General features: G+C 48.0%; 2 protein-coding genes and 1 long non-coding RNA gene across 7 annotated transcripts in view; 1 reads left to right on the top strand and 2 right to left on the bottom strand.

The window, feature by feature from the left end:
- The window catches only part of Evl (Enah/Vasp-like), a 124,618-nt gene extending 117,726 nt beyond the window's left edge, over nucleotides 1-6,892 (bottom strand). For both annotated transcript variants that reach the window (XM_021178559.1, XM_021178561.1), the window contains exon 1: nucleotides 6,409-6,892. In XM_021178559.1, coding sequence (XP_021034218.1) covers nucleotides 6,409-6,413 — 5 coding nt within the window. In that variant the 5' untranslated portion in view covers nucleotides 6,414-6,892. The remainder of the gene's footprint in view (nucleotides 1-6,408) is intronic.
- On the top strand, nucleotides 5,999-25,317 carry LOC110306432. The gene is made up of 4 exons (XR_002379267.1): nucleotides 5,999-6,243; nucleotides 21,125-21,182; nucleotides 22,249-22,325; nucleotides 24,191-25,317. It is a non-coding gene; the product is annotated as an uncharacterized LOC110306432 (long non-coding RNA).
- The window catches only part of Eml1 (EMAP like 1), a 169,390-nt gene continuing 165,999 nt past the window's right edge, over nucleotides 22,145-25,535 (bottom strand). For all 4 annotated transcript variants that reach the window (XM_021178556.2, XM_029484428.1, XM_021178557.2 and 1 more), the window contains 3 exons: nucleotides 25,397-25,492; nucleotides 24,250-24,380; nucleotides 22,145-23,620 (listed from right to left, as the gene is read on the bottom strand). In XM_021178556.2, coding sequence (XP_021034215.1) covers nucleotides 23,495-23,620; nucleotides 24,250-24,380; nucleotides 25,397-25,492 — 353 coding nt within the window. In that variant the 3' untranslated portion in view covers nucleotides 22,145-23,494. The remainder of the gene's footprint in view (nucleotides 23,621-24,249; nucleotides 24,381-25,396; nucleotides 25,493-25,535) is intronic.

Here is a 25,535-nt window from a genome sequence, read left to right as displayed (position 1 = left end):
GAGAGACAAAGAGAGACAGAGAGAGGGAGAGAGACCCTGAAACTGTCCTATGCCCTTTACAACTGATGCTAACAATATGGCAAAAACATCTACAGCAGTCATGTCAGTGAGAAGGCCAATGGTGACGAATGAACCAGGCTGTGCACCTTGTACTATGCTGTGCTCTGTGCTATAATCAGGATTCTACATGACACACACTGACACAGCATGCTGCTGGGCCACAGGAGATTTTCCCAGCACATACAGACCTGCTCCTATGCCTTATCCATGCAAAGCTGGCCCTGGCAGAGGCAGGTAAGCTTTCTGGGGATTATAGGATCCTTACTTCTTCAGACAAGACAGCTGCAGTCATACACCTTTGCAGTCATACACCTTCAGACAGCTGCAGTCATACACCTTTGCAGTCATACACCTTCAGACAGCTGCAGTCATACACCTTTGGATTTTGGCAATGACTCGCTTGCATTGACATCCAATCCAAGAGCACACTCTTGCTCTGTAGCCATTTGCTCTGATTTGAAACATCCCCTCCTGGAAGGATATTCCTGAGACTCAGCAAAGTCACTAAGGAGACTTGGAAAGACTGAACAAAGCACTTCCCAGATTATACAAGGATAGACAACCACTGGGGCTGAGAAGGCCCCCGGGTAGGGCTGCCTGCCTGTCATATGGGGAACTCTAGTGATGCAGTTGCCCACGTCCCTTATACTCCTCCTGTTCATAGCCCCTGATAAAGTCATTGGATCACCTAGCTGGGATTGGGTGGTCTGTCACTGGTTCCCTTGGAGGTATAAATAGACATACACTCCCACCTTCCCAGAAAACTGCATAACCACTGGTATCTCCACCACATAAATAACTGCAGCAGTCAGGTACCTGACCAGGAATTCTGAAGAAAACAAAAACCCCCACCCAATTAAAAGTGCACATTTCTAGACAAAACTCTCTCATGCGTAAAAGTGATGGAAAAAGACACTAGGATAATGACTCAATGCCATAAAAGGATTAAAGTTCTACATATTACATATTTTAAAGATAAAAGGGAGAGTGGGAAAATGTTTACAGAAGACAAGGTTTCCAACAGACAGATGACTAAAGCATATAAGCAAGAGGAGTCAGGGGTGCTTTAATAAAGAGCACAAAAAACAAACAAAAAAAAAAACCCTGAAAATCCCTATAAGTCCCAATTTGTCTTGAGAACTTAGTCCTCGGCCTGGAGGAGTTGACAAAGCCAGTATCAGAACCCAGTTACAAGGAGGTCAAGGGAAGAGGACTGCGAGCTTGAGGACAGCTTGAGATACAGAGTTCCAGGTCAGCCTTGGACACACAGCAAGCCAAATCCAATCACACAACCACACAGCAAAGAACTGCATGACACTGGAGGAAACTCAGCAAGTATCTTTTCTCGCAGAGTGAGGGGGATCCCACACCTTAGAGGTCACAAAAGCCTTCTTTTATTATCTTGTAAATAGTTTTATTTCTGAGATGCGGGTCTCACAAGTTGTCTAGTCTGACTTCAAACGTCTCTGCTCAAATGACTCTCCCACCTCAGACCCTGGGAGTCACAGGTGATCCCCCACCTGGCTCCTGTATGCTGATCACCAGAGATGAAAGAGACAGTTCATATTCCTATAATTAAAAATAACCAAATCAGGGCTGGAGAGATGGATCGGCGTTTAAGAGCGCCCACTGCTCTTCCGGAGGTCCCGAGTTCAAATCCCAGCACCCACATGGTGGCTCACAACCATCCGTAATGAGATCTGACGCTCCTCTGGTGTGTCTGAAGACAGCTACAGTGTACTTACATATAGTAATAAATATTTTTTTTAAAAAATAACCAAATCAAATCAACAAACAAAAGGATCCCTGTAGTATTTGCAAAACCCAAATATTTCAGACCCAGTAAATATAATTGTTATAGATGCCCAGCTATCAGTATTTTCAACAATGAGACAATTTAAATTAATTTAAAACCATGTTTAAAATGAATTGCAAAGAGGAGAAAGAATAAGAGAATAAGCAACTCCTCCTGGAAGTCACTTTAAGAACTTTTATGTCTATAATCGGCCTTCTTACTCTACTGAGAGACATTGCAGATTCTCCTCAAGAAACCCCATGAGTCTCTACCACATAAACAGCTAAAAACACCACACAGGAGAAATAAGTAAGCATGAAACAAGAAGCACCCCCACCCCCACCGCCTCCAAATCCTTGATTTTTGCTCCCCGGCTGAAATGACATTCTTTAAATTAATTATATATTAAGGAGTCCAAGTCTGTTTTGTTTATTTTCAATGATGCAAGAACATTTAACAAACTCCTAGGAACTAGACAACTGAATGCAGCAGGGACAGGCAGAAGGCTGTTACTATTCTTTACAGCTTCCATTACTCAGCAGCATAAGTCTCTAGAACTGAATTTTGACTTGAAGTGTCCCTGGAAATGAAAAAAAACAAGTAATTTTGTCTCTGGTAACTGTGGACTAAGTAAATCAGAAGAATCCACTAACTAACAGAACCATAAACACCAGGCAAAAGATTACAAATGCTTGCTTAAAGCCACTGCGGAAGTTTGTCAGAGACTGAGAAGGTACGTATGCTGGTTTGTCAATTTGACACGACTGAAGTCACCTGGGAAGAGGGAACCTCAAATGAGGAACTGCCTCCATCAGACCAGCCTGTAAGCAAATCTGTGGGTGCATTTTCTTAATTAATGATTGATGTGGAAGGACCCAGCCCACTGTGGGCAGTGCCACCTCTGGACAGTGGTCCTGGCTATATCAGAAAGTAGCTGAGCTAGCCATGGAAGGCAAGCCAGTAAGCAGTGTTGGTCCCGCTTCAGTTCCAGCCCCCAGTTGGCTCCCCTGACGATGGACTTTAACCTGTAAACCAAATAAGTCCCAAGTTGCTTTTAATCAGAATGCTTTATCACAGCAACAGAAAGGCAAACTAGTACAGAACTTCTCCCTAAAAGCATTTGGTGACTCTGAGAAGAATGTTAAGGCTTGGTCTGGGGTGGTGAGCAGAGTGAAGATGTTGGTGAGGAGAAATCACTAGGGCGGAAGGACAAACAGAACAGGCTGGTCCTCCTATGGAATGAAACTCAGATCAGAAACATTTCGGTCCCTGAAACTGGACCAAGGAGACCCCACAGTGGAGCAAATGTGAATTACCTCTAGGGGACAAAAATATCATCTTCTGCCTCAAATTTCTTGTAAAAACAATTTGTGGCCACCACATATTTTAGAAGGAGAAGGAGCAAGAAAAGGAGGAGTAGAAGACAACAACTAGGCACACAAGGAGCAACAATGTGCATGAAATCAACAGAAAAAGCCCTGGAAGTGACTCGGTACGGACACTGTGTATCAAACATAGTCGACAACGATCACTGTACATGTGGAGAGATAAAAAAAACAAGGCTGAAAAGCTGAGCAGATAACTGGAAGTTTAAAAAGACAGCCAGATTGTGATTTGAGATGCAGTGACTGAGTTAAAACCACAATGGATGGTTTCAACCACAGTTTCTATAGAGCAGAAAAGATGAGTAAAGAGCTACCCAAAGGGGAGAACGGAGAAGTCAATGAAAAGGGTGAAGGAGGAAAGAGAAACCGCTATCTATAAAATGGTCCACATAAATAACTTCAGGCCCAGAGCAAGTGTACTAGAAAACGGGTAAAGGCAGTCCCTACAGCTGGTGTGGGGAAAGCTAATGAAACATACACATCCATAGATTCAAGAAGCCATATGACCAGCACTCGGAGGCAGAGACAGAGAGATCTCTCTGAGTTGGAGCCAGAGGGGAGGGGAGAGGGAGGAGGAGGAGGAAGGGAGGAGGGAGGGGAGGAGGGGAGGAGGAGGAAGAAGAAGAAGAGAAGGAGGAAGAGGAGGAGGGAGGGGAGAAGGAGGGAGAGGAGGAGGAGGAGGAGGGAGAGGAGGAGGAGGAAGAGGAGGGAGAGGAGGAGGAGGAAAAAAGGCATAGGAACCCAACTATAAAGATAAAAACACACAAGAGACTGATATTGAGCAGGGTTGTACACTTGTCATCCCAGCACAGCCAAGGAGTTAAAGCCAGCCTGGATTACAGTGTGATCCCCTATCTCAAAATAAAACAATAAACCAAAAACCAAGAACTACTCTCATAGCATGTGAAACATGTTCTATAACATAACAAGTGACTCCTCAACAGGAACATCGAGTCAGACTACAAGACAGCTTTAAAGACTATTAAGCAAGGGAAGTCCTGAGTTCTGAAACTAATCACTGAAAGGATTCTTTTAAGTGGAGAAGAAAGTTCTAATTGGGAATGGTTGTGGAATTCTGTGGATAGTCTAAACACCAATGAATTGCATGCTTTCATGGACGCTTTGTGCTATGAGTTTCATCTCAATGAAGTTATTTACAAACCAGAAGAAGGTGAAGGATAAACATTTTCAAACAAAGCCTGACAAGCTGTGCCAGCAGAATTTTTTAATACTAAAGGGACCAGGCCGGCAGTGTACACTCATAATCTCAGCAGACAGGAAGATGGTGAGTTACAGGTCAGCCTGAGCTACTATGGTCTGGCCAGCCTGAGACCCTGCTCAAAAACAACAAAAGCACAGACAGAGGAAATGGTTTTGAGGATCAATTGCTTGCCATGCAAGCATGAAAGTCTATCCTCATAACCCATATAAAAGTGGGTGGGTGTGGCAGCCTCGCTACAATTCTGTTAGGAGGAGACAGGACCACAGATGGTTAGTGGTCAGCTGTGGGTTCACCCGAGAGACCCTGCCTCAGTGAAGAAATTCAAGAGCAACTCCCAATGCCATCCCCAGGCTTGGGTGCCCCCCCCCACACACACACAACATGTATGCACACATGCATGCATACACATAAAAGATACAAAAAGCAAACAGACAAAAGCTTCGGAATTCAACCAGTGGATGCATACAAGACCCTTGGTCTGATATACCCAACACTGCAATAGGCAGAAAGACAAACACTAAAAGATGTTCTCCAGACAGACAGAAATGACCCCACATGGAAGACTGGAAGGTGACAAAGGTGGCATTGCAGGTGAGGAAAACGGTGATCTAGGTAAACAGCGAGGAATAAATCATGCTAGGAAAAAGTAAAACATGAATTCCATTTCCACGTTACACAGAAACCAACTCCAGGTGGACAGCATCATTTCATATGAAAAGCAAAATATTAGCATTTCTTCAAAATGTTAACAAGCTATCTTCTTCACTTAAAAATAGGAAACTCTACTAATTAGGAAGAAGCTAAACTGGACAATACTTAAATAGATACTTTATTTAAAAAAAAAAAAAAAAAAAAACCACCAAACACACACAAATGGACAATCAGTCGCTTTAGTCAACCAGAAACTGCAAATTAAAACCCTGATGGATGTCACTTCACACTCACCAGAATGGTTAAAATTTCACACAGACAATACCAAGAGGTGTCAGGGATTTTTAAACAAGGGCTAGTTTTGGGGATTAAGTTCTATCAACTACAACAAAAGATGTACATATTTTTATGCAAAAACAAAAAACAAAAAACAAAAAAACGAAACAAAACAAACAGACAAACCAAAAACCCAACTTACTTGTGGGTAGGGAAACTACTCAATAGAAATGAATGCTTTAGGAGGTACACCCACCGGCATATTCACTGCAACGTTAATGGCGAAAAGCTACATAACAACTCAAAAGTCTACTAACAGTAGAATGGATAAAGTGTGTCCTATCTATACTATGCAGGACAGTAAGTAGATAATAGAAACCCTATGGACGAACTTCAGAAATATCTTTGATGAAAGTAGGCAGACACAAAAATTACAACAGTGCATTATTTGATTTAAACAGTTCACAGAACAGGTGAAACGAATCTACAATTGGACGCCACGGTGTTTAAGAAAGATGTGCCTAGAAGATAAAATTGCACAGAAAAAAAGAAAAAGAAAACCCGGCATACGCTGCCCCGCGCCCCACCCCACCCCAGAAAGCAGGCTAAGGTTAGTCTGGAAAGGAAGGCTGGGTGCAGCACATGAAGAAGGCACGCGGGTTTCTGGGTGCTGACAAGGTTCTAGCTGAGTGGCACATCAAAAGCCGTACCTTTTGGGGTTACACACTCTGAGGGTTGGCAAGAGAAAGGGGACAGGTCAGAAGAGAAAGGTGAAGAGGAGAGCGCCCTAATGGAGAAGAGCTCCGTGCGGATGGCAAAGTGTGGACCGCCGGCGCGGCGCGGCGCGCGCAGCGGTAAGGCACCGCAAGGCGGGCGCGGCCTCCCGCGGACCCCGCGGCCTGAGCGTCTTCTGGTGCTTGGGCCGCCGGCTGGGGGCTCCGGGGCCGCCTCGATGCCGGGGCACCCCGCCCTCCACGCCGGGCGCTCCAGGCCTCGCTGCGCTCGAGGCCCCGACTCACCTCATCGTGGCTGCCGGGCGGGCACGGGGCCGGGGATGAAAGCGCGGCGCGACGGGACGCTAGCGGGGCAGCCGGCCCCGGGCGCGGCGGCTCCGCGTCTGGCTGGGCTGCAGGCGGCGGCGGGGGCTCATCTTCTCCGGCGGGCGTCCGGGCCGCTAGCTGCGAGGCAGCGCGGCCGCGGCGGCTGCGGCGGCGACTGACAGCTGGGCCCCGGCCCCTGCCATCTTGGCGGGCGCGCGTGCCCGGGCCGGCGCGTGCGCGTCCCGCCCGCCCGCCGACGGGCCGGGGGAGGGGGCGAGCGGCGGGGTCTCGCGGGCGGGAGCGAGCGCGCGCGTCCGCCTGAGACTCGGGGCGGCGGCCGGAGGATGGGGTGCGGGGTGCACGCGGGGCGGAGGGCCCCTCCGCCCGCCGAGGAGACTGCGCGCGCCGACGCCCCTCGGTCGGCGGCCGCGGAGGGAATAGACGCGCGCCGCAGCGAAGCTCCACACAAAAGGCGCGGGGCTCCGCGGTCCGCGCCTCTAAGAGGGCGGGGCGTGAGGGGCGGGGCAGGGGTGTGGCCCAGGTCCGGAGGGGCGGGGCGAAGCTTTGTGGAAAGGGTGGCTGGGCAATCGGGCCTGGGGGCAAGACGGGGGGCGTGGCCTAAGGTCCCAAAGGAGAAACTGTAGCTTAGAGGAATGGGGTTAACTTAGTGAATTCCAGGGTCTTGTCTGCGAGAGAAAGACCGGGGCGACCATAGCGGGAAAGCTTCGGGATCTTAGGTCTAGGAGAGGCCTGGAGGAAGGAGTTAGTAGGGAGAGACAAAGCGGAGCTCCGCGGAAAGGGCTGGAGGGTGGTGGGCCTGGGGCTGGGGTTTGGGGCGTTGACCTGGAGCTAGACGAGCAGAGTCGGGCAGAGACCCCACAGAATCCCTGGTGGTGGAGGAGTTGTATAGAAAAGGGCAGGTGGGAAGGCTTAGGGCAAAGGGTGTGATTTGTGAGGCAAGGCTGAGCGGGGAGAGTGCCAGGTGGCACGTGGAGCCCTACTGAACCGGCTTTCCAGTGCATTCAGAACAGAGCATTATGGGCTGAGAGTTGCAATCTTTAAACGGATCCCTTGCTCTGCAGTACTGTTAGCAATGCCTGAGGTTATAGTTCTCCTAACCTCATGTGTTCCCTTCTTCCTGGGATCCAAATTGGTCTCTTTGTTACAGAAGAGCCTTGTCACATCCTAAGAGTTATGAAAATACTCAGGCCTCAGGTCACCTGAAGGCATTCCAGGTGTCCCCAGGAGAGTCCGGGTTGGTGCACACTTTTATTCCAGCCAGGCATTGTGCTCTTCCTGCAAGTGGCCACCAATCTCCAGGTGTCTGTCCCTGGGGTCTAACAAGTTGTTGCCATTCTGTAACTTGGAGGGAAGAATCGGTTGGTGGGTTTGCTGTAAAGATACTGTCCTTCCTCTGCACCCCACACTAGAATCACTGACACTTGAGGAGAACCCATTTTCCAAAGCCAAGAACCGGTGGCCTCCAAAAAGAAATCTTTCTGAGGTCACATGTTTCAAAAACTGTTTAACTTTTTGTAACATTTTGTATCTGAAGGGTGGAAAACACCAAGTTCTTCTATGTCCAAGGAATAAAGCCTTCTTTCTGCTTTGCTAAAGAGAGGTTGGCTTCAAATGGCTAGCTGTTAGGGAAAGGGGAAGGACAGGTGTGGGTAGGGAGAAATGTGAGCAAGTCCCTTTCAGAGTCTGTTTCCTACTGACCTTGGTGCCTCAACAGATCCTCAGCAGCCTGTAAGGTAAGCTTCGGGATTCCCACCTACTGGATGAACATGTTTGGCATTAAATGTGGGGCTTCCACCTTTGCAGGCACCATAGGGCTGGTTTAGACAAAGATCAGCAGCCTCCACAGGGAAGCAGGATACAGCAGAGGATGGGAGTGGTCCCTGTCTGTCTTGGCCCGGCCCTTCTGGCAGCTCATGGAGCCCTCTGATGAAAGAAACAGATTGCAGAGACCTCCCTGGGACCAGAGCTGCTGGTTTTAGGAATTCACCGAGTGTGGTGGGGACGATGACGTTCCCTTTCTCACAATGCCTGTCCCCTTATCTATGGAAGTTCTTGGCAGCGGTTGGCAGGAATGACTGACAAAGGGTGCTGTGTTCCATTCTGGCAAGAAATAAAAATTACCTTTGACCCATTTTGCTCTCACAACTTGAGGTTAGCCTGGGGTTCCTGTATTGACTCACGGATTGAGTTCTTCAGCTTCAGGTGACTCTCCTTAAGATAACGGTGCACAGCTTGAAGGGAGACAGTTCCTACACCACGGCCTTGCACCTGCCCTTGGGAAGACACCAAGACAGGAGGCATTTGATGGGGTGGGAGGGAACCGTCCCACAGGCTCTGTGAACCTTAAGAAGAGGCTGAATGAAGCTCACGGCGTTGCAATCCTGCCTGGAGCTAAGCTGAGAGTTCTCACCATTTAAGAAGTTAATGCCAGCTACATTCCTTGGGTAGACTGGTCAGAAATTCCAGAGGAGCCTTGTCATGGTGTTTCACTGTATCTCCCAAAGAGTATGTTTTGGGAATTTAGAGTCCAATGCAACAACATGGGACCTCAGAGGGAGACCCTGGGCCACAGGGCTCTCTGCCCTTATGAGTGGCTTACTGATGCTTTTCAAAGGGCTGGAGGCTTCAAACTGAATATTCATGTGCAACAAATTGAATGCCATTCCCCACTGAGCCATCTTGCCAGCCCAAGTCAAAAAGACACTGAGGGGGAATAATCTGAGTATAAGAAATACTTCTTGTGACCAAAAGTACATAATTTCTAATATCCAGGATATTAATTAGAGGCAGTCAGATAATAAACAGAAGAGTTGCTGTTCAAAGATAAAAGTTGGCACATTTTTCTTTTGTCAGCTCAAAAACAAAGCTGTCATCTCAAAGGGAATAAGAGAGAGTTTATTCTAGAGCCAAATATGAGTGACCATGGCTAGGGAACACAGATTTATGCCAAATACCATGCTCCAATGTGGTAAAAGCTTCAAGAAGTTTTTAGAATTGCAAAAGAGGGCTGGAGAGATGGCTCAGTCCAGGTTCAATTCCCAGAACCCACATGGCAGCTCAGAACTGTCTGTAACTCCAGTTCCAGGAGATCGGACACCCTCACACAGACATGCATGCAGACAAAACACCAATGCACGTAAAAATAAAGATATGTATTTAGAGTGGCAAAACAAAAGAAAGTAATAAGTCAAGGCATTTTCCAAATAAGCAGTGGAAACATCAGGTTACAGCGCCCATGCCTCAGATGCTGTCCAATGGCACGCTTAGCCTTTGGCTTATTGGATGATAGTGGGCAGGAAGTGGGATGGAACCTCAAGGCCCATCCCCAGTGAGTCCCTTCTTCCTGCAAGCCAGACCTCCTACGATCCCACACTCTTCCAGTTAGGGACCAAGTGTTCAAACACAGGAGCCCATGACACACACCACACTGCTAGTACCTTTCATTTGTACCTCCAGCCTTCCAAACTATTGTTTAGTCACATGCCTGTGGTATTTTGTCCTGGCAGCCCTAGAGAATGAGGTTTCCTTGGAGAGATGAGAAAAAAAATGATCTAAAAGTAGTAGTGACGGTGACACATTCTAGAACATGCTAAAACCACTGAGTGCATACTTACACCACGTGTGCTTGAGGGGATGCAAATTCTAGCTCAGTAGAGTTGGGAAAACAAACAAACAAACAAACAAACAAGCCAAACCTTGGAATTTGTTGCTAGACTTCTAGCTCTACGCTGCAGTGAAAAGCCCTAGGGCCAGTCAGATTCTCTTTCACACAGTGCATTAGTGTTCTGTTGCTGACATGGCAAGAAAATAATAAACAGATCTGAGCAATGCACAATGGAGCACATTATAGCCTTATGGTTCTGCAGATGGCTGATGCAGGGGTGGAGGGAGGTTTGGAGAACCTGTGTCCCTCACCTGTCCACATGTTAGACCCTGTCCACAGGTGAGACACTGCCCACATGCCTTGACTCATGCCTCCAGGCAGATACCATGTTCAAAGGCCACTACAGGTTTGTCTTTTCCAAGTAGCACGTGGACCTTATGTCTGTGGTTATTCCCTTTGACCTTCTCTTTGGCATCTCCCCACCGTGAGAGAACCTTATGAGTAGATTAGACCCAGGGTTTACACATGTAATGCCTCCCCCTCCCAAAAAAAATCTTAAGTCTGATGTGGTTTGGAGGTATTCTGTCCACCAAGAGGTCATATATGTATTAGAGGCTTGGTCCTTGGGGTGGCCATGTTGTGGGTAGGGGGAGCTTTAAGAGATGGGGCTTCCTGGGAGGTCATTAGGTCACTGGGGTTGCTGCCCTTGGAAAGAATAAAAGAGTTCTTCCAACATCCTGGTTAGTTTATGAAAGACAACAGTTATGGTAAAAGAACAAGACTAACCCTTTTCAAACTCTGGTATCCTATGCTCTTATCTGGTGCCCGCAACAGAACTAGTAACTGGCAGTTTGGACTACGAACATCAACACTGCTAAGTAAACCTCTCTCTAGACATTATACATTACGTGGCCTCAGACATTTTGTGATGGCATAGAAAACAGGTTACCACGAAGGTCCTCTGACTAGCCGTTGTAATTCCCCTTTGCCATGTGAGCTGCAGCTCAGGTTCTAGGGTCAGGCATCCTGGGGTGGGCAAAAGGCACTTCTGTATATGAGAAATGTGATCTCTTCCACGCACACTGGAGTTTCTTATCCTTGAAATTCAGAAATCTCAGGAGAGGGCTGGAGAGATGGCTCAGCACATAAGAACACTTGTTTTTGCAGAGGACCTGAGTTCAATTCCCATGACGCATCACAACCATACATGACTCTAGTTTCAGAGGATCCAATACTTTCTTTGCTTCTGGCTTCTACTGGGACAGAAGGCACACACATAGACATACAGAGGTGAAACATTCATACAAATGAATATTTTTAAGGAAGCCTCAGGAATGTAATAAAGCCACGGGTAATCACAAAATATGATTAGAATTAGCTATAAAATACTTGTGATGGTTCATATATGCTTGACCCAGGGCAGGGCACTATTAGGAGGTGTGACCCTGTTGGAGTAGGTATGTCATTGTGGGTGTGGGTTTTAAGACCCTAGTCCTCCTAGCTGCCTGGAAGTCAATATTCTGCTAGCAGCCTTCAGATGAAGATGTAGAACTCTCAGCTCCTCCTGTACCATGTCTTCCTGGATGCTGCCATGTTCCTGCCTTGATGATACTGGACTGAACCTCTGAACCTGTAAGCCAGCCCCCATTAAATGTTGTCCTTATGAGAGTTGCCTTGATCATTCATGGTGTCTGTTGTTCACAGCAGTAAAACCCTAACTAAGACAATACTCTTAAGTTATTTTGCCTTAGAGAAGTTGTTGTAACGACGACAAATGAAACACGAAGCTAATGAGAACGGGGAAACATCAAACAACTTTGATGACAAACTAAAACCAAATGCACATAAACAAGGCACTCAAGGGACAACTTGGTGTAATAAATAGAAAATGACCAAGCGTGCGGCAATAGCCGAGATCAGGCTAAAAGCTGGAAATAGCAAGTTTGAAAAATGAATGTATACTTCTGGAAGTAATAGCCTAGAAACCCCACAAAGTCCTAGAAAGGAAAGAAAAACCAAGTGTAGAAGAGGTCACTGGGTCCTCGGGAGCTGCTAGGTCCTGGGAACAGAACGTGGGTCCTCTACAAAAACAGCGAGTGCTTCTAACTGCTGAGCTCTCGCTCGAGCTCAAAATGGATTTTTTTTTCCCCTCAAAAATCAAATAGTGAGGTTACATTGAACAGACTCACAGCTCATAACGTCTGGAGGAAAATAGCCTCTAGGGTCCTCCTTAGAGATACCGTGCGACACACACCCAAGGAATTCCTGGACTTTAGGACTCACGCCAAGGTGATCATCATAGGCTCTGGGAATCTGGGTCTCCTGTCACACTATATCAGCTAGAGTCTCTAATGGTGATGCTGAGAGCGGGGGTTTCAACCTTTCTGCAGAGGCGGGCTGCATGGGAAGAACAAGTTGAGTGGTCAGTGGCTCCAAGTCTGTCTCCTGACTTCCCTACATGAGCTTTAGGTTAAACAGAGGGAGCACTAGGGTGGGACGCACAAGAGGTATGTAATTAAACAGTCTTGGTCAAGGCGGCTGTTTTGGATCTGTGCCTCAGTTCTAAGCAGACGTTGCCTGCAAAGACATGCCGGTTCTCAGAAGACAAAGGCTTCTGCACAGGGGTGGAGGGTAGAGGGGGAGGGAGGGTGGGGGAGGCGAGGGGGAGGGGGGTAAGCTTTCCTTCACCTTTGGTGGTGCCCTGTGTTCTGTAAGGCTCTGTTGTTTACAATCAACCTTGGGTTTGGCCTTGCAGAGCCTGTGTGGAGCCTGGTACAGGATACTGTAAAAAGCAGGCAGTGAGATACATTAGGTACTCTAAAATCTGGCTGCAGCCTTGAAGGGGAGGTAAAGTTTGGAATCGCTGGTTTCCACAGGGCCCTGCCTGATTGAGTAGCATGCCGACATGAAGAGGTAAAGCAGGCGTGGTGGTTTGAATATGCTTGGCCCATGGAAGTGGCCCTTGTAGGAGGTGTGGCCTTGTTGGAGAAAGTATGTCACTAGGCAGATGGGCTTCTAGTGCGCAAGCTCTGCCCAGTGCAGAAGAGACTCTGGTAGCCTGTGGGAGAAAGACTCCTCTTGTCTGCCTCCTAATTGAGATGTAGAACTCTCAGCTCTTCCAGTACCATGTCTGCTTGGATTCTGTCATGCTCCCCACCATTATAATTATGGACTGAACCACTGAAACTGTAAGCCAGCCCCAATTGGATATATAATAAATATAAGTATAAAATAAAAGCCCCTTTGTAAGGGTTGCCTTGGTCATGGTGTCTCTTCACAGCCATGAAACCCTAAGACAGCAAATAACCCAGCACAAAGGAGACAGGAGGCAAAATACAGGCACAGAGACCTGCCTTTCATTCTGCTCTCAGTCACCACTGGCCCAAGGGAGGAGTTGGCACTGCCTTAGCAAAATCAGCTTCTAAGTGCCTGTGCTAGAACGGCCCCAGAAAGTCATCCTGAGATCGGCCAGACAGGCCATGAAGGCCCTACCCTCCCTGGGTATCCGTTTCCTCCAGAGGTAGATTAAGACAGTAGACTATAGACTCTAGAAAGGCAGCTGGAGGCAACCAGGGTCAGGGCAAAGATGGGGTGCCAGTAATACAACCACGGGGGCGTGTTTCTGGGTCACATTGGCCTCCTCACTGCTTCAGCAATGACCACCCATGTACCGGATAGATTTTCCTGTAGGAGTTTGTCTGAAGAAAGGCTCTGTGCTTGTGAGGGTTTCTCAGAGAACCGGGATATGGATAGATGCAGATTTTATGGGCTGGAACCGATGATCATGGAGCCTGAGAAGACCCAGGATCTAATATAAAGACAACAGGCAAAATCCTGATACAAATTATCTCAAAGGCCTGACCTTAACCCATCACAAAAGATAGAGGGCGCTGCTGAGGCAGAACAGACTCACCCTCCACCTCTCCAGTAGCTTCAGGGGCTCTACTGGGAAGATGGGTGGCTTCCCTTATTGGAAAATTCCTCCCTGATGTATCTTAAAATCTTGCTTCCCCGGCTTTCTGGTGGTCCCTAAATCAGGCAGACTCGGGAAGCTGTGTCGGTCTGAAAGGATCGAAAGCTTGATGACCGCAGACTCCCAAGCTCACCCTGCTCTGACCTTTTTCTAACCTTCCTCTGCAGTTCCCTGATTTTGCTTCCTGGTTTCTTAGAACTTTAAAGAGGTTCACCGCAGCCAGGCATGGTGGCGCACACCTTTAATCCCAGCACTGGGGAGGCAGAAGCGGCAAATCTCTGAATTCAAGGCCAGTCTGGTCTACATAGTGAGTTCCGAGCAGCGGAAGCTACATAGTAAGACCCAGTCTTGGACAAACAACAGAAACAGATGTTTACCTCTGTTAGGAATGGGTCTGGGGTCTCAAGAAAATGACTGCATAATTCAAGTAAGAGTGAAATGTTACCTCTTCAGAAGGATACATGGCTGCACTTATGCAGCTGGGCAAACACTCTTAGTAGGGCTTCCCACTTCTGTTTTCACTGCTCTGTGGCTCACTCTGGTAAAGAGCTCAGCTCATTCTTAGGCCATTGGCTGACGCTAAGCAGAGCAGCTGATAAAGTGCAGAGTATCTCTAGGAACTGCCTGCACCCTTGAGCACACGCTTTGATCTCAGAAAAATGTAGACTGCAGGGGTGGAGGAGGGAGCAGACGCCGCCGCCGAGGTCTGGCAGATGGCATCTTTATACCGATTTCTTTAAAGACGGAGCTCCCTTTGTTTTATTTGACCCTCTGATAGAAGAGACAGCACGGGTCATTCACATTTCCCATAATACTTAGCTCCTCTCACAAAACCACAGCTTAGTTTGGGACATAATTTAAACTTACTTTTTCCGAATGACCTAGAAATAGGCAAAGGCTCGGGGCCAATTGGGGCTGGGGCTGGTGAGTCTGGCAGACAGCTTCCTTGTCACTCCTTGGCTGTCCTTTGAGCATGAGGAGTTTACTGCCTTTAGGTAAAAAATAGCTTTGGGCATCTTCCGCCAGGAAGAGACTTTAAAGGGAATAAAGAAGTCACTTCAGCCTACCACGTTGACACTGGAAATTTAGAATTCTTTTTTTTTTATTTAAGAATTCACACACACACACACACACACCCTTCAAACTGTGTCAGGAGACCTCCTTTAACTGGGTAACTCTATCCCTGGACCTTTGCCCCCCCCCCCCAAGAAACAAAAGTTCATGATTTTGAGCTAAGCCCAAATGATGAAGCTGCTGTCTACAGTCTCCTGTCAGTGGAAGGCACCAGAATCAGGAAGAGGTCTTAGAAGAAGGAGTACGGAACAAGCACAAAGGTCCATTGTTTTCCGAGGCTCACTAAACCTGAGGGTACTGAGTACCAGCTGTGCTAGGTGATGGTGCAGGCAAGGTGAATGTGAGCCTGACCTTCCAAGACACCGACGGAAACATGTCTGTGGGATAAGGGACCCCCTTGACTGGGCACTGAAGGCACACTTCCCTCAGAAAAGAACTTTGGAGCTGAGTTGTGAAAGTGCTAGCTAGGTAGGGGTAACAGGAGGAAGAGCATGAGACAGGTGAAGCCTGGGTGGTGACAGAGAGTGTGCTATGGTGGGACAGCCGGAAGCTCAGTGGTGGTATGGTGGCTTGAATACACACACACACACACACACACACACACACACACACACACNCGGAAGCTCAGTGGTGGTATGGTGGCTTGAATACACACACACACACACACACACACACACACACACACACACTCACACATACACACACACACACTCACGCATACACACACACACACACTCACGCATACACACACACACACACACACAACGTCCATAGGGAGGGGCACTGTTAGGTATGGCTTTGTTGGAGTAGGTGTGGCCTTGTTGAAAGACGTGTGTTCACTTTGAGGGTGGGCTTTGAGTTCCCAGAAGCTCAAGCCAGTTCCCTTACTGCTGCCTGCCCACCTAGATGTAGAACTCTCAGCCCCTTCTCTAGCACCATGTCTGCCTGGATGCTGCCACGTTTCCTGCCAAGAGACTAATGGACTGAACCTCTGAAACTGGAAGCCAGCCCTAATTAAACAGTTTCTTTTATAAGAGTTGCTGTGGTCATGGTGTCTCTTCCCAGCACTGGAAACCCTAACTAAGGCAGGTAAACACAGAGAAACATGGTGCTGAAGAGAGACCCTGCTCTGAGCAAGCCTGAGCACCAACAGCATCACTACCATTGCCATCATCACCATCGCCATTAGCATCATCACTACCACCATCACCAGCAGCAGCATCACCATCATCATTATCATCATCATCACCACCATCCCCGGCATCACCAGCATCACCATCACCAGCAGCATCCGCATCATTACCACCTTTATCATCACTATCCACACCATCCTTACCATCACTAGGTCCGCTGGCATTTACCATCACCATCAGCATCATTGCTATGACTACCACCGTCACCATTCTTATCAATGTGGGAGCCCTGGTCAAAGACACACAGTGTTGATTGTCATACTATATGCATGAGTTATTTATAACAAATTGTAATGGGAAACAACCTATGAAGTTACAAAGCTTGATACATGCAAAATGTCAACTGGCGAAATTTATCTAAAAATTGACTGAAAGGGTGAAAACATGGAAAGGACACACACACTAAGAAGCAATTGTGCTATTTTGGGGTAGTGGGAACAGCTGAGTCTCTTTTTGAGTTTGCTATAATAAGAGTGTACAATTTTATCATTTAAAGGTACAGTACTATCTTACTAAAAAAAAAAAAAAAAGAAGAAACTGCAGCAAACAGGGCCATTGGTACTGTCTCTGAGGTCACATTGACCTCGTTCCCTAAGGGTTTGCTTCTAATCTTCATGGTAGAGAAGCAAACATACAAAACCCATCTGGGTGAAGCTATGCCTCCCCCAGGGTGTGCTCTTAGTTGGAGGGCTGGCAGCATGGCTGAGGAGGGACAGGCTGGGTGAAAGAAATGCCACAGGGCTTGAGGTGTCCCTCAGATGGCTGCCAGGTTTAGCCTCTCCTTCTGCCACCGCTCTGCAGCTCAAGGTCACTCTAGTGCCCGATGTAACCCCCACCCCTGCTCACCAGCCTGTCTGGTACCCTTTCTGCCTCTTCCTCACCATCTCCAGTCATGGTCCCTGACAGGAGAATGTCCCCCAGCTTGAGAGTGTGCCTGGCTCAGGGGAAGGAAGGGAGACAGGGCGACAGGGAGGAAGAAAGGGAGATGACTGGACAGACAGACACAACATGGGGTAATATATTCTACTAAGTGCCTTCCAAATCAGGAGTCTCTGGCATCAGTAGTTTGTGGAACACTTTGGGGGAATGCTCCCCAAGACTGTCTGCCCCTCAGTTTAACTGCAGCTCTGCCATTTTACAAGTGGTCTAAAGAAATAGCCCTGCCAGGAGAGAGAAACCAGGGCATTTTTAGGGTGATAGAGCATATGGTGACTGCTTGGCTATCCTGAGCCTCACATCCTTCTGTCTGTCTGTCTGTCCCAAACATGTTGGAAATTCTTCTCCTGCTTTCCAGGGATGCCTAAGCCCTGGGTCTATCTATGTCTTTCTGGGGAGGATGGTGAACAGGATGAATGAAAAGTCAGTTTCTGAGCATTCTTTCCAATTGGCCAATGCCAGGCACAAACCAGCAAAGATTGGAGCCAAAGAGAGGGTGACCTGCAGAACCCGAACCCAAGGGTCAAGAGCACAGGATGTGCCTGGCTTGTCCCACAGCTCACTGCAAATTCGGACAGTGAACAGACATGCTGTATCTAAGCCTGCTACTTCTGTGAACCACACGAAAACAGAGGACCACTGTGGGAGGATGGGGGCACGTGGGGAGCTAGCTGGGCAGTGGGCTGGGTTAGCCCACTCTCCTTTGCAGTAGCCATGATCTGGGGGTCTTCTGGTCATCTTAAAGACATAGAAACTCATTCGTCCGAAAATAAAATCACAGGGTATATGGCACAAGCCTTCCCAGAGGCTGGAGGACATTCAACTTCCCATCTTAGTTTGGGAGGTGGGAAGTGGTCGGCCTGCTTTGTTATAAGCAGAAATGATATCGCCCAATTCTTTCTAGGGTCTTCCATTTTGCCCAGCCTTCCTACCTATTGCCACGGTAACTCACCTACTAAGAGAGGATCACTACCTCGCCTTGTAGCCTGCTGCCTTGTGTGGAAGCATATTTGTCACAGGTCCCTAAAGAAGTTGATAGAATTATGGTGCCCCAGGAAAGCCCTCACACACAGTGTGTTCCCAGCTGGCACTGGGGAGGTAAAGACGAAGAAGGATGGACTCTTGTTCTGTCTCTCTCTCTTCTTTTTATGCTAAGCCTGTTTGGGTGTGTCGGTAACTTGATCTGTTGCCATGGGAGCAAGTTAAGGAAGGGGTTGTTTATTTTGGCTCACAGTTGAGACAACTCACACACATTGTATCAAATGGCTATGAATACTGTGTGCTCTCAATTGTTAATTGCTGTGCCCCAGCCTATCAAGATAAGTGAAATGCTGCATTCTCGCCTGGGCAAGGGAAGGTTTGTAGCCCCCTAAGGCCAACTGCGTGAGCAGAGTGTGGCTTTTTGCATACTAAAGAGCTGGCAGCTTGACCTGGGGCAGGAGAGATGAGGTTCAAGGACAGAAAGAAAAAACAGGAGGCAGGAGACAGAAGGGAGAGCAATGGAGAGCATGCAATGGCAGGGAAGTCTTAAGTTTAAATGGCTTAGCTGAGAGTCAACCCCAGCAAAAAGGGCAGCAGCCTTGTGCTATACAGGTATCTATCTCCATGTCTTTCTTATTAAACCTCAAGGGGCCCCCCTCCCTTTCCCAGAAGTGTTCAAGGATTCGGTCCGTCATGGCAGGAAGCTGTAGCAGGCAAAAGCATAAGGCGGACCATCACATTGGATCTGCAGTCTAGAAACAGAGTCAGCGTCTGCTCAGCTTGCTTGCTCCTTTGAATTCAGTTCAGGATCCCAGCCCATGAAACGGAGCCAGCCATAGTTAAAATGAATCTCCTTACCTCAGTGAACCTCATCTAGATAATCCCTGATAGAGATGGCTAGAGGTTTGTTTCCTTGTAACCTTATCATGTTGATAATCAACGTTAACCATCACGATAATTAAATATGTCCTACACCAGAGCCCTTCCCCAGCCTGTACGTGTGGAGTGCTGATCCAACACTCAGTGCTGAGAGAGAAAATGTCCAGAGTTGTAGCTGGAGAAACAACCAGCTTTTAGTCACACAAGTGTGCAGGCCTAGGCTAGGCAGCTGACATTCATTCTGCACCCTGCAGACTACATAGAGTGTGTGGTACCTTCTACACACACACACACACACACACACACACACACACACACACATGCACACACGGGCACGCACATTTAGTCTCCAGCAGGTGCTTCTGAGAAGGCTCATGCAGGCCTGTGGGACATGGCTTGGGAGAGTTGAGGCTCTGCCACCAGCCATGGAGAAGCCCCGGGCAAGCTTCTTCATCCACATGGAAGGCAGAGCTGAGTTACCGCCCTGAGGGCTGCTAGGCTGTTGGAAAAGGACAGGCCCAGATGTGAAGTGGAGCGGAGGGTGCCTCTCTCTCTCTGCTGCTGGCCTATTCTGAGAGATGATTCAGCAACATCCAGTGTCCACACGATAACAATCGAGTTCCATCCCTCAGCAAGGAGGGCAGAGAGGGTAAAGCCCACTGCATAGATACACAAAGAAACCATCTAAGGCGAGTCACGGCAGCATTGGTATGTAGCTGAGTGTTGAACCTTGAGCCAAGATGCAGTAGATAAGGCATTTCAGAGGCTCCGTAGATCAAGGAACAGGTTACAGAAGGCTCCCAGGAAGTCTTATACTCCCTCATGCACATTACAGACATACGAGGTTAGGAGTTAGACATCTTCAATAGACAGGCCAGAGAGAAGGCTTAGTGGGCAATGGGGCTTGCTGCCAAGCCTGATGTGCCAAGTTCAATCCCCAGAACACACAGAAGAAGAGAGCCGACTCCCACCATCTGCCTTTTGACCTCCACATGTATAGGTCATGGAACATACAGGAGCAGCTGCACGCCCCTCCCCCTGATAAATAAATATAATAAAACATTTTAAAATATTTTAAAAGAATTTGGAAGATTTCCTGGGGTTGGAGGTGGTGGAGTTGATCTGTTGATCACACTGCCTTCCACCCAGAAGGGAAGAGCAGGGGTCATTTCTGACTCATCCCGGGGGCACATGGAGAGCATGGCATGTGCTCCCTGCGTCTGCGGACAGTGGCGGAAAATTCCAAAGGCAAAAGAGAGCAGATCTCAGTCAGGTGCCCAGAAAAGGCTGGTGTCAGGACACGACCTCCCTCTGAACAGAAGTGAGCGTCTGCGCAAGGGAGCCAGAGTAGGTTACCTCAGTCCTGCCTAACAGCACCTGCCACCCAGCTTCAGATGGGGGACCCTCAGAGAAGGAAGTCACTCCTTAAACATGAAGCCTTTCCTTGGGTCCAAAGGCTGCAGAGATGTCAGGGTCTTCCAGGAATTGTGACAGTTCTCCTGAGCAGTCAGGTTGTGCACATGTCCGCACAGAGACCACTCAGAGGAATAAAGGATTGCTTTGGTTTTCTCCCCCCACGCAGTGCTGAGAGCAGAAAAGATGGGCTGTGTTCTGCTATCTTGCCACTAGGTGGCGGAATGCATCTGACAGAGGAGCTGTCCAGGTAAACTGGAAGTTCTGTTTTGCCCAGATTTAGAGATGCTAACCACCCACTACAATTTTCAACATATGGATGCTAAGACACCTACTTGTTTTAATAATTTATTTTTATTTTATATGTATTGATTTTTTTTTTTTGCCTGCATGTACGTCTGTGTGAGGGTATCAGATCCCCTGGAACTGGAGTTACAGACAATTGTGAGCTGCCATGTGGTTGCTGGGACTTGAACCCAGGTCCTCTGGAAGAGCAGCCAGTGCTTGTAACCTCTGAGCCATCTCTCCAGACCCCACCTACTTGTTTTTTAAGCTTAGAAAACAAATTCGTTCTTGTGCCTGCGCTGCAGACTCTTTATTTTATTACATCCTTCTCTCCAGCTTCCCGAATACAAGAGGAGACAAATTAACTCCCTGGCCACAGGATGAGAGAACAGTGGTAAGTCACCATTGTGTGCTATATGAACAATAAATAAATACCATCTGTAAAGCTAACCCTGGACCATTTAAATATGGTGCCATAGCAATAGTGCTATTTAATACTATTTATAAACAATCACTATATGATATATTTAATGCTGTGATGGTTACATGTGTGTGTGTGTAATGTTATCATTATCTTCATAGCTAATAAAATATAGAATAATATTATGCTGGTATATATCCATCCTATGAGATGTGTACATCTCCCCTTGATTTCTAAGTTGGTTGTATCTGTACGTCAAGTGTTCCCCACAGGTTTTGAATGCCTGATCGCTAGTTGATGCGGCAACTTCAGGAGTTTCTGGGAACTCTTATGGATGGAGCTTCACTAGAGGCAGTAGTCACTGAGGGAGGGTGGTCCCGTAGATGGCCAGCGTCTCTGGTCTCCTCCTTCTCGTTCTGTTCTGTTTCCTGACCACCAGGCCATGAAGATGCTTCTCTAACTTGCTCCCTTCGCCATGGCATTCTTCCCAAGTGCCCAGGGCCAAATGACAGTGGCCTGAAGCCTCTGACATCATATCCTAAGTCAAGTCCTACCTCCCTGAGGTGGTATTCAGTCCTGATGACACCAAATGAGCCACTCTGCAAGTTGCCATGGGTCTCTTCTCCTTCCTTGATACCTAAGTATTCCTTCAACTGTCAATTAAAAGCGACCATTTTGCCAATATTTACACAGACAAAGGAACTAACAATTGGATTGGGTTATTAAGCCTAGGTTATTAAAGCAAGAAATTAAGCCAATTCCTTTAGAGTTGTCTGAGCTGATGAAGGCTTCCACACTATATGCGGAACAGAACTCCATGTGCAAGGGATCCATGAGAGTGAGCCCTCTGATGGGGAACAGGATGTAGTGTGGACCCCATCTAATTTTAAATTCTTTAATTTACATACTTTCAGAAACGTAGGTCAATAAGAAACTCACTTTTCAGATTTTATTTCCTTATAGAATATATTTGATAAGGATACATACAAACAGCTTCATCTTGAGTCACGTTGTTTTCTGGCACCCTGTCCTTCCACAGCAGGCTAGAGATGGCAAGGGAGATGTCTTCAATGTTGTCCTTCATCACTGTGAACAACCAGTGCTATAAGAGTTCAGGTAACTCAACTCACTCACTCGCTTAAACGAGTTTACAAAAAGCAATCTCAGCATCTGTCCTTAAGTCTGTTTGTGATTGATTCCTCTATTTAAAGATCCGAGATACAGTCCCCAGTGTAAACCATCAATTCAATCTGTCACACCACGGGTAAGGCCTTCTCGACACCTTCAGACCCTACCTACTTTCTACTCGGCAGAGCACAGTTTCAGTCTGTATGCTGCATGCTGTCCGTGCACGAGAGTCAGGGAAGGAAACTGTCTTACACCCAGAGCCTCAAAGGTGCTGCACTCCATAGGCTGCCTCCATACTGAAGAGTCCCTCTCCGACTTGACCCACTTGGTTGGGTACAAATGTACAATGTCCAGAGCACACACAGCAAGGCCCAGCCTTGGGCAATTTATTGTAAGTTGTTAAACTCTATATGAGGACAATACTGTATCATGCCATCAATCCGCAGAGAGTGGTGTCTAAATGTGAATCGAGGTGCATGAACAGAGACGGGGTGCAGCTTGTGGAGGTGCTGAAGAAACTGGCTGTGTCCTCAAGGCAGGACAGTCTAACCAGAGCATGGAAGCGCCTGTAGACCCACAGCAGCTCAGGGGTTCTGTAGTACAAACTGCTTAACCAGGGAGAGCACAGCCCCTTTTTTGCCAGCCTCCCAAAGGGAGGTGTTAATGGGACTTTAGATACATGGCCAAGGAAAGTCTGGCATTGGCAGTCCTGATTCAGCTGGGCAAATCAGTTACATAATTTATCCTTTTAGGACCAATTAGTCAACAACGACCCCAGTTCCCAGTTCCGTACTTCATTATCATAAATATCTGACTTAACAAGGTGAAGCAGTGAAGACTATATACAGTATTTTAAAAGGCATTCTGTGACCATTTTTGAAGAGTTCATAGAAAAGTGTCTATAAGGATACACCAGTCCCTTCTGCTGATGCCGTGTAAACCCTGGGAACTTCCTTTACCCAACATGCATTCTATCCTGCCCTATATAACAAAAGCGGACACACAACCGCTTATCTGGTGCGACACACACTGGTTCCCCAACTAAGGTAACTGGTAGAGGGACAGTTTTCCTGAGGTTTGTTAAGAGTCTGTAGACAAAACAGAAATCACAGTGACCAAGCGGAACTCGAGTCTGTGTCCTTGGGCTCCCACGGGGACTAAATGACTCGCCACTGCATGATGCTTGTGTCTTTCCCACCCGTGGAGATAAGGTGGCTGTCTTCACAGAGGAAGTCCACATTGGTGACGTGGCTGCTGTGTCCACTGTAGATGTGGCTTGGAGCCTGGAAAAGCATGACAAGGAGAAAAGCTTACGCAGAGCTGACTGTGGCCCCAGGAAACCCCTGAGCACTAAATCAGTCTAAAACTCCGTTACTGCCCCCCTTGTAAGCTGTTCTTCTCTGTGTGTCAGCTTTGTGTGCAAGACTCAAGAGGGATACAGAAATAAGCCCCCGGGACAGAGACCAGCACATGATAGGCCTGAAATCAAGTAGAGCGATCTCAGAGGGCTGCACCAGGCATGAGCCAACCCTAGAGAGACAGGGTCTTCTGGCTGAAAGGTGTTCAGATTCACAAAGGGGTTGGTCAGCTCAGCAGAGCTTGAGTGAGTGTGGGGAGATAGCGAGTAGGTAGGGAGAGTTTGTGTGTGTGTGTGTGTGTGTGTGTGTGTCAGTGTCAGGGTGAAGCCCACATAGCTGCAGAGGTAGACATACCAGATATAAAAAGTTTTGTAGGTCATATCTGGGTTGAGGTTTCTCCAGGGTGGTGGGGAACCCCAGAGGTTTCAGGCAGCAGATTAACAAGGTCATATGCAGGCAGCCCTCACCCACAGTTCATTTCCATTTGGTTTTTAGACAAGTCAGACCGTCGGTCCGTGCCCTGTAAGAAAGGTGGTGAAAGGCCAAGGCCTTACCCGGAACTGTGAGCAGGGGTATGAGAAGAGGTGCACTTTGCCGAAGTCATCGCCTGTGCACAGGAGCTTTCTCTCGTGAGCCCGGCAGACAGCATTGATGTCCGTCCCATCGGAGCCCTCCGGCCACACTCCTGGAACAGAGCACAGACAGCACTGGAAACTTCAGAGCCACAGCACACAAACACTGGTCACCAAAGGGGCCAGAAATCCACCTTCAGTCTGGGCTTTAGAATGGAGAGCCGGATGGGCGAACACCCGTTTCCAGCTCCTGCCTCTCTCTAGCTCTGGGTTGCAGGGTACCCAGGGTCAGCCCTGAGAAGCCCTGCGTCTTTTCTAACAGCTGTGCTAAGTCACACAGCCCCGGCAGCATCCTGAGCTGCCTGCATCCACTGGGCCCTTCTGGGTGCTGCGGCAGGTACCCTGCTTATAAACTGATGCCTTTCCAGTGAAAGTCCTGTAAGTGCAGGGTACCTGGAGAATAGGGGCACTGTGTCCTGGGAGAGGCTTTGGTTGAGAGTGTTGTATATTAGAGGGCTGAGTACACACCAGCTCCTTAGTAGGCAGAACACCAGGAAATAGGGAAATGCCACACTGAGAGGACTTAGGAATTCCTACCAGCCGACTGACTCCCGATTGCTCCGACTGTAGAAACGCATTGTGAGCTATTTATGAATGCATTCCTAAGATGAGCTTTGAAAGAAGTGAACGTTTTAGGCGGTAGGTAAGTAAGCCGAGTGTCGTGTGGTTCGTGTGGGTACAACAGCATCCACATAACCACTAGGGGGCGCTGTCCTGTGCCTCGGGAAGAGTTCATTACCCCTCAGCCTGAGCCTGGGAGCTGAGGAGATTGTGTATCATGGCCCCAGGTGGGAACAGAACAGATGGACAAGACCGAAAGTGGTGGGACCAGGGTTCGAGTCCCGGCACCTCCGTGGCAGCTCACAACCATGGGTAACTCTAGTGCCAGTGGGTACAACATCATCCACGTATGCCCTCTTTGGTTTCCACAGGCACTGCACTTTCACAAAAGCAAAATGTTCATACCAATAAACAATTAAAAATAAACCCTTAAAGACTGGAGAAGGTATGGTCTCGTGCACTAGAGTACATTCAAACTTCAAAGGCAATGACATACTCAGACCCTTACCAAAGACGTGGAATCCCAAGGTGCAGGTATAGGTGGCCCACTCGATGTCCCTTGTGGTTTCCACACTCACGACTTGCTTACAGGCAGACGGAACCCCTGGAGGAAGCAACAGCCTTGTGATTTCTCAGCTCAGGCCCCA

This window comes from Mus caroli, chromosome 12 (assembly GCF_900094665.2).
Source record: "Mus caroli chromosome 12, CAROLI_EIJ_v1.1, whole genome shotgun sequence".
NCBI lineage: Eukaryota > Metazoa > Chordata > Mammalia > Rodentia > Muridae > Mus > Mus caroli.
The sequence above is the reverse complement of the archived record's forward strand: the minus strand, read 5'-3'. Positions and strand labels throughout refer to the sequence as shown.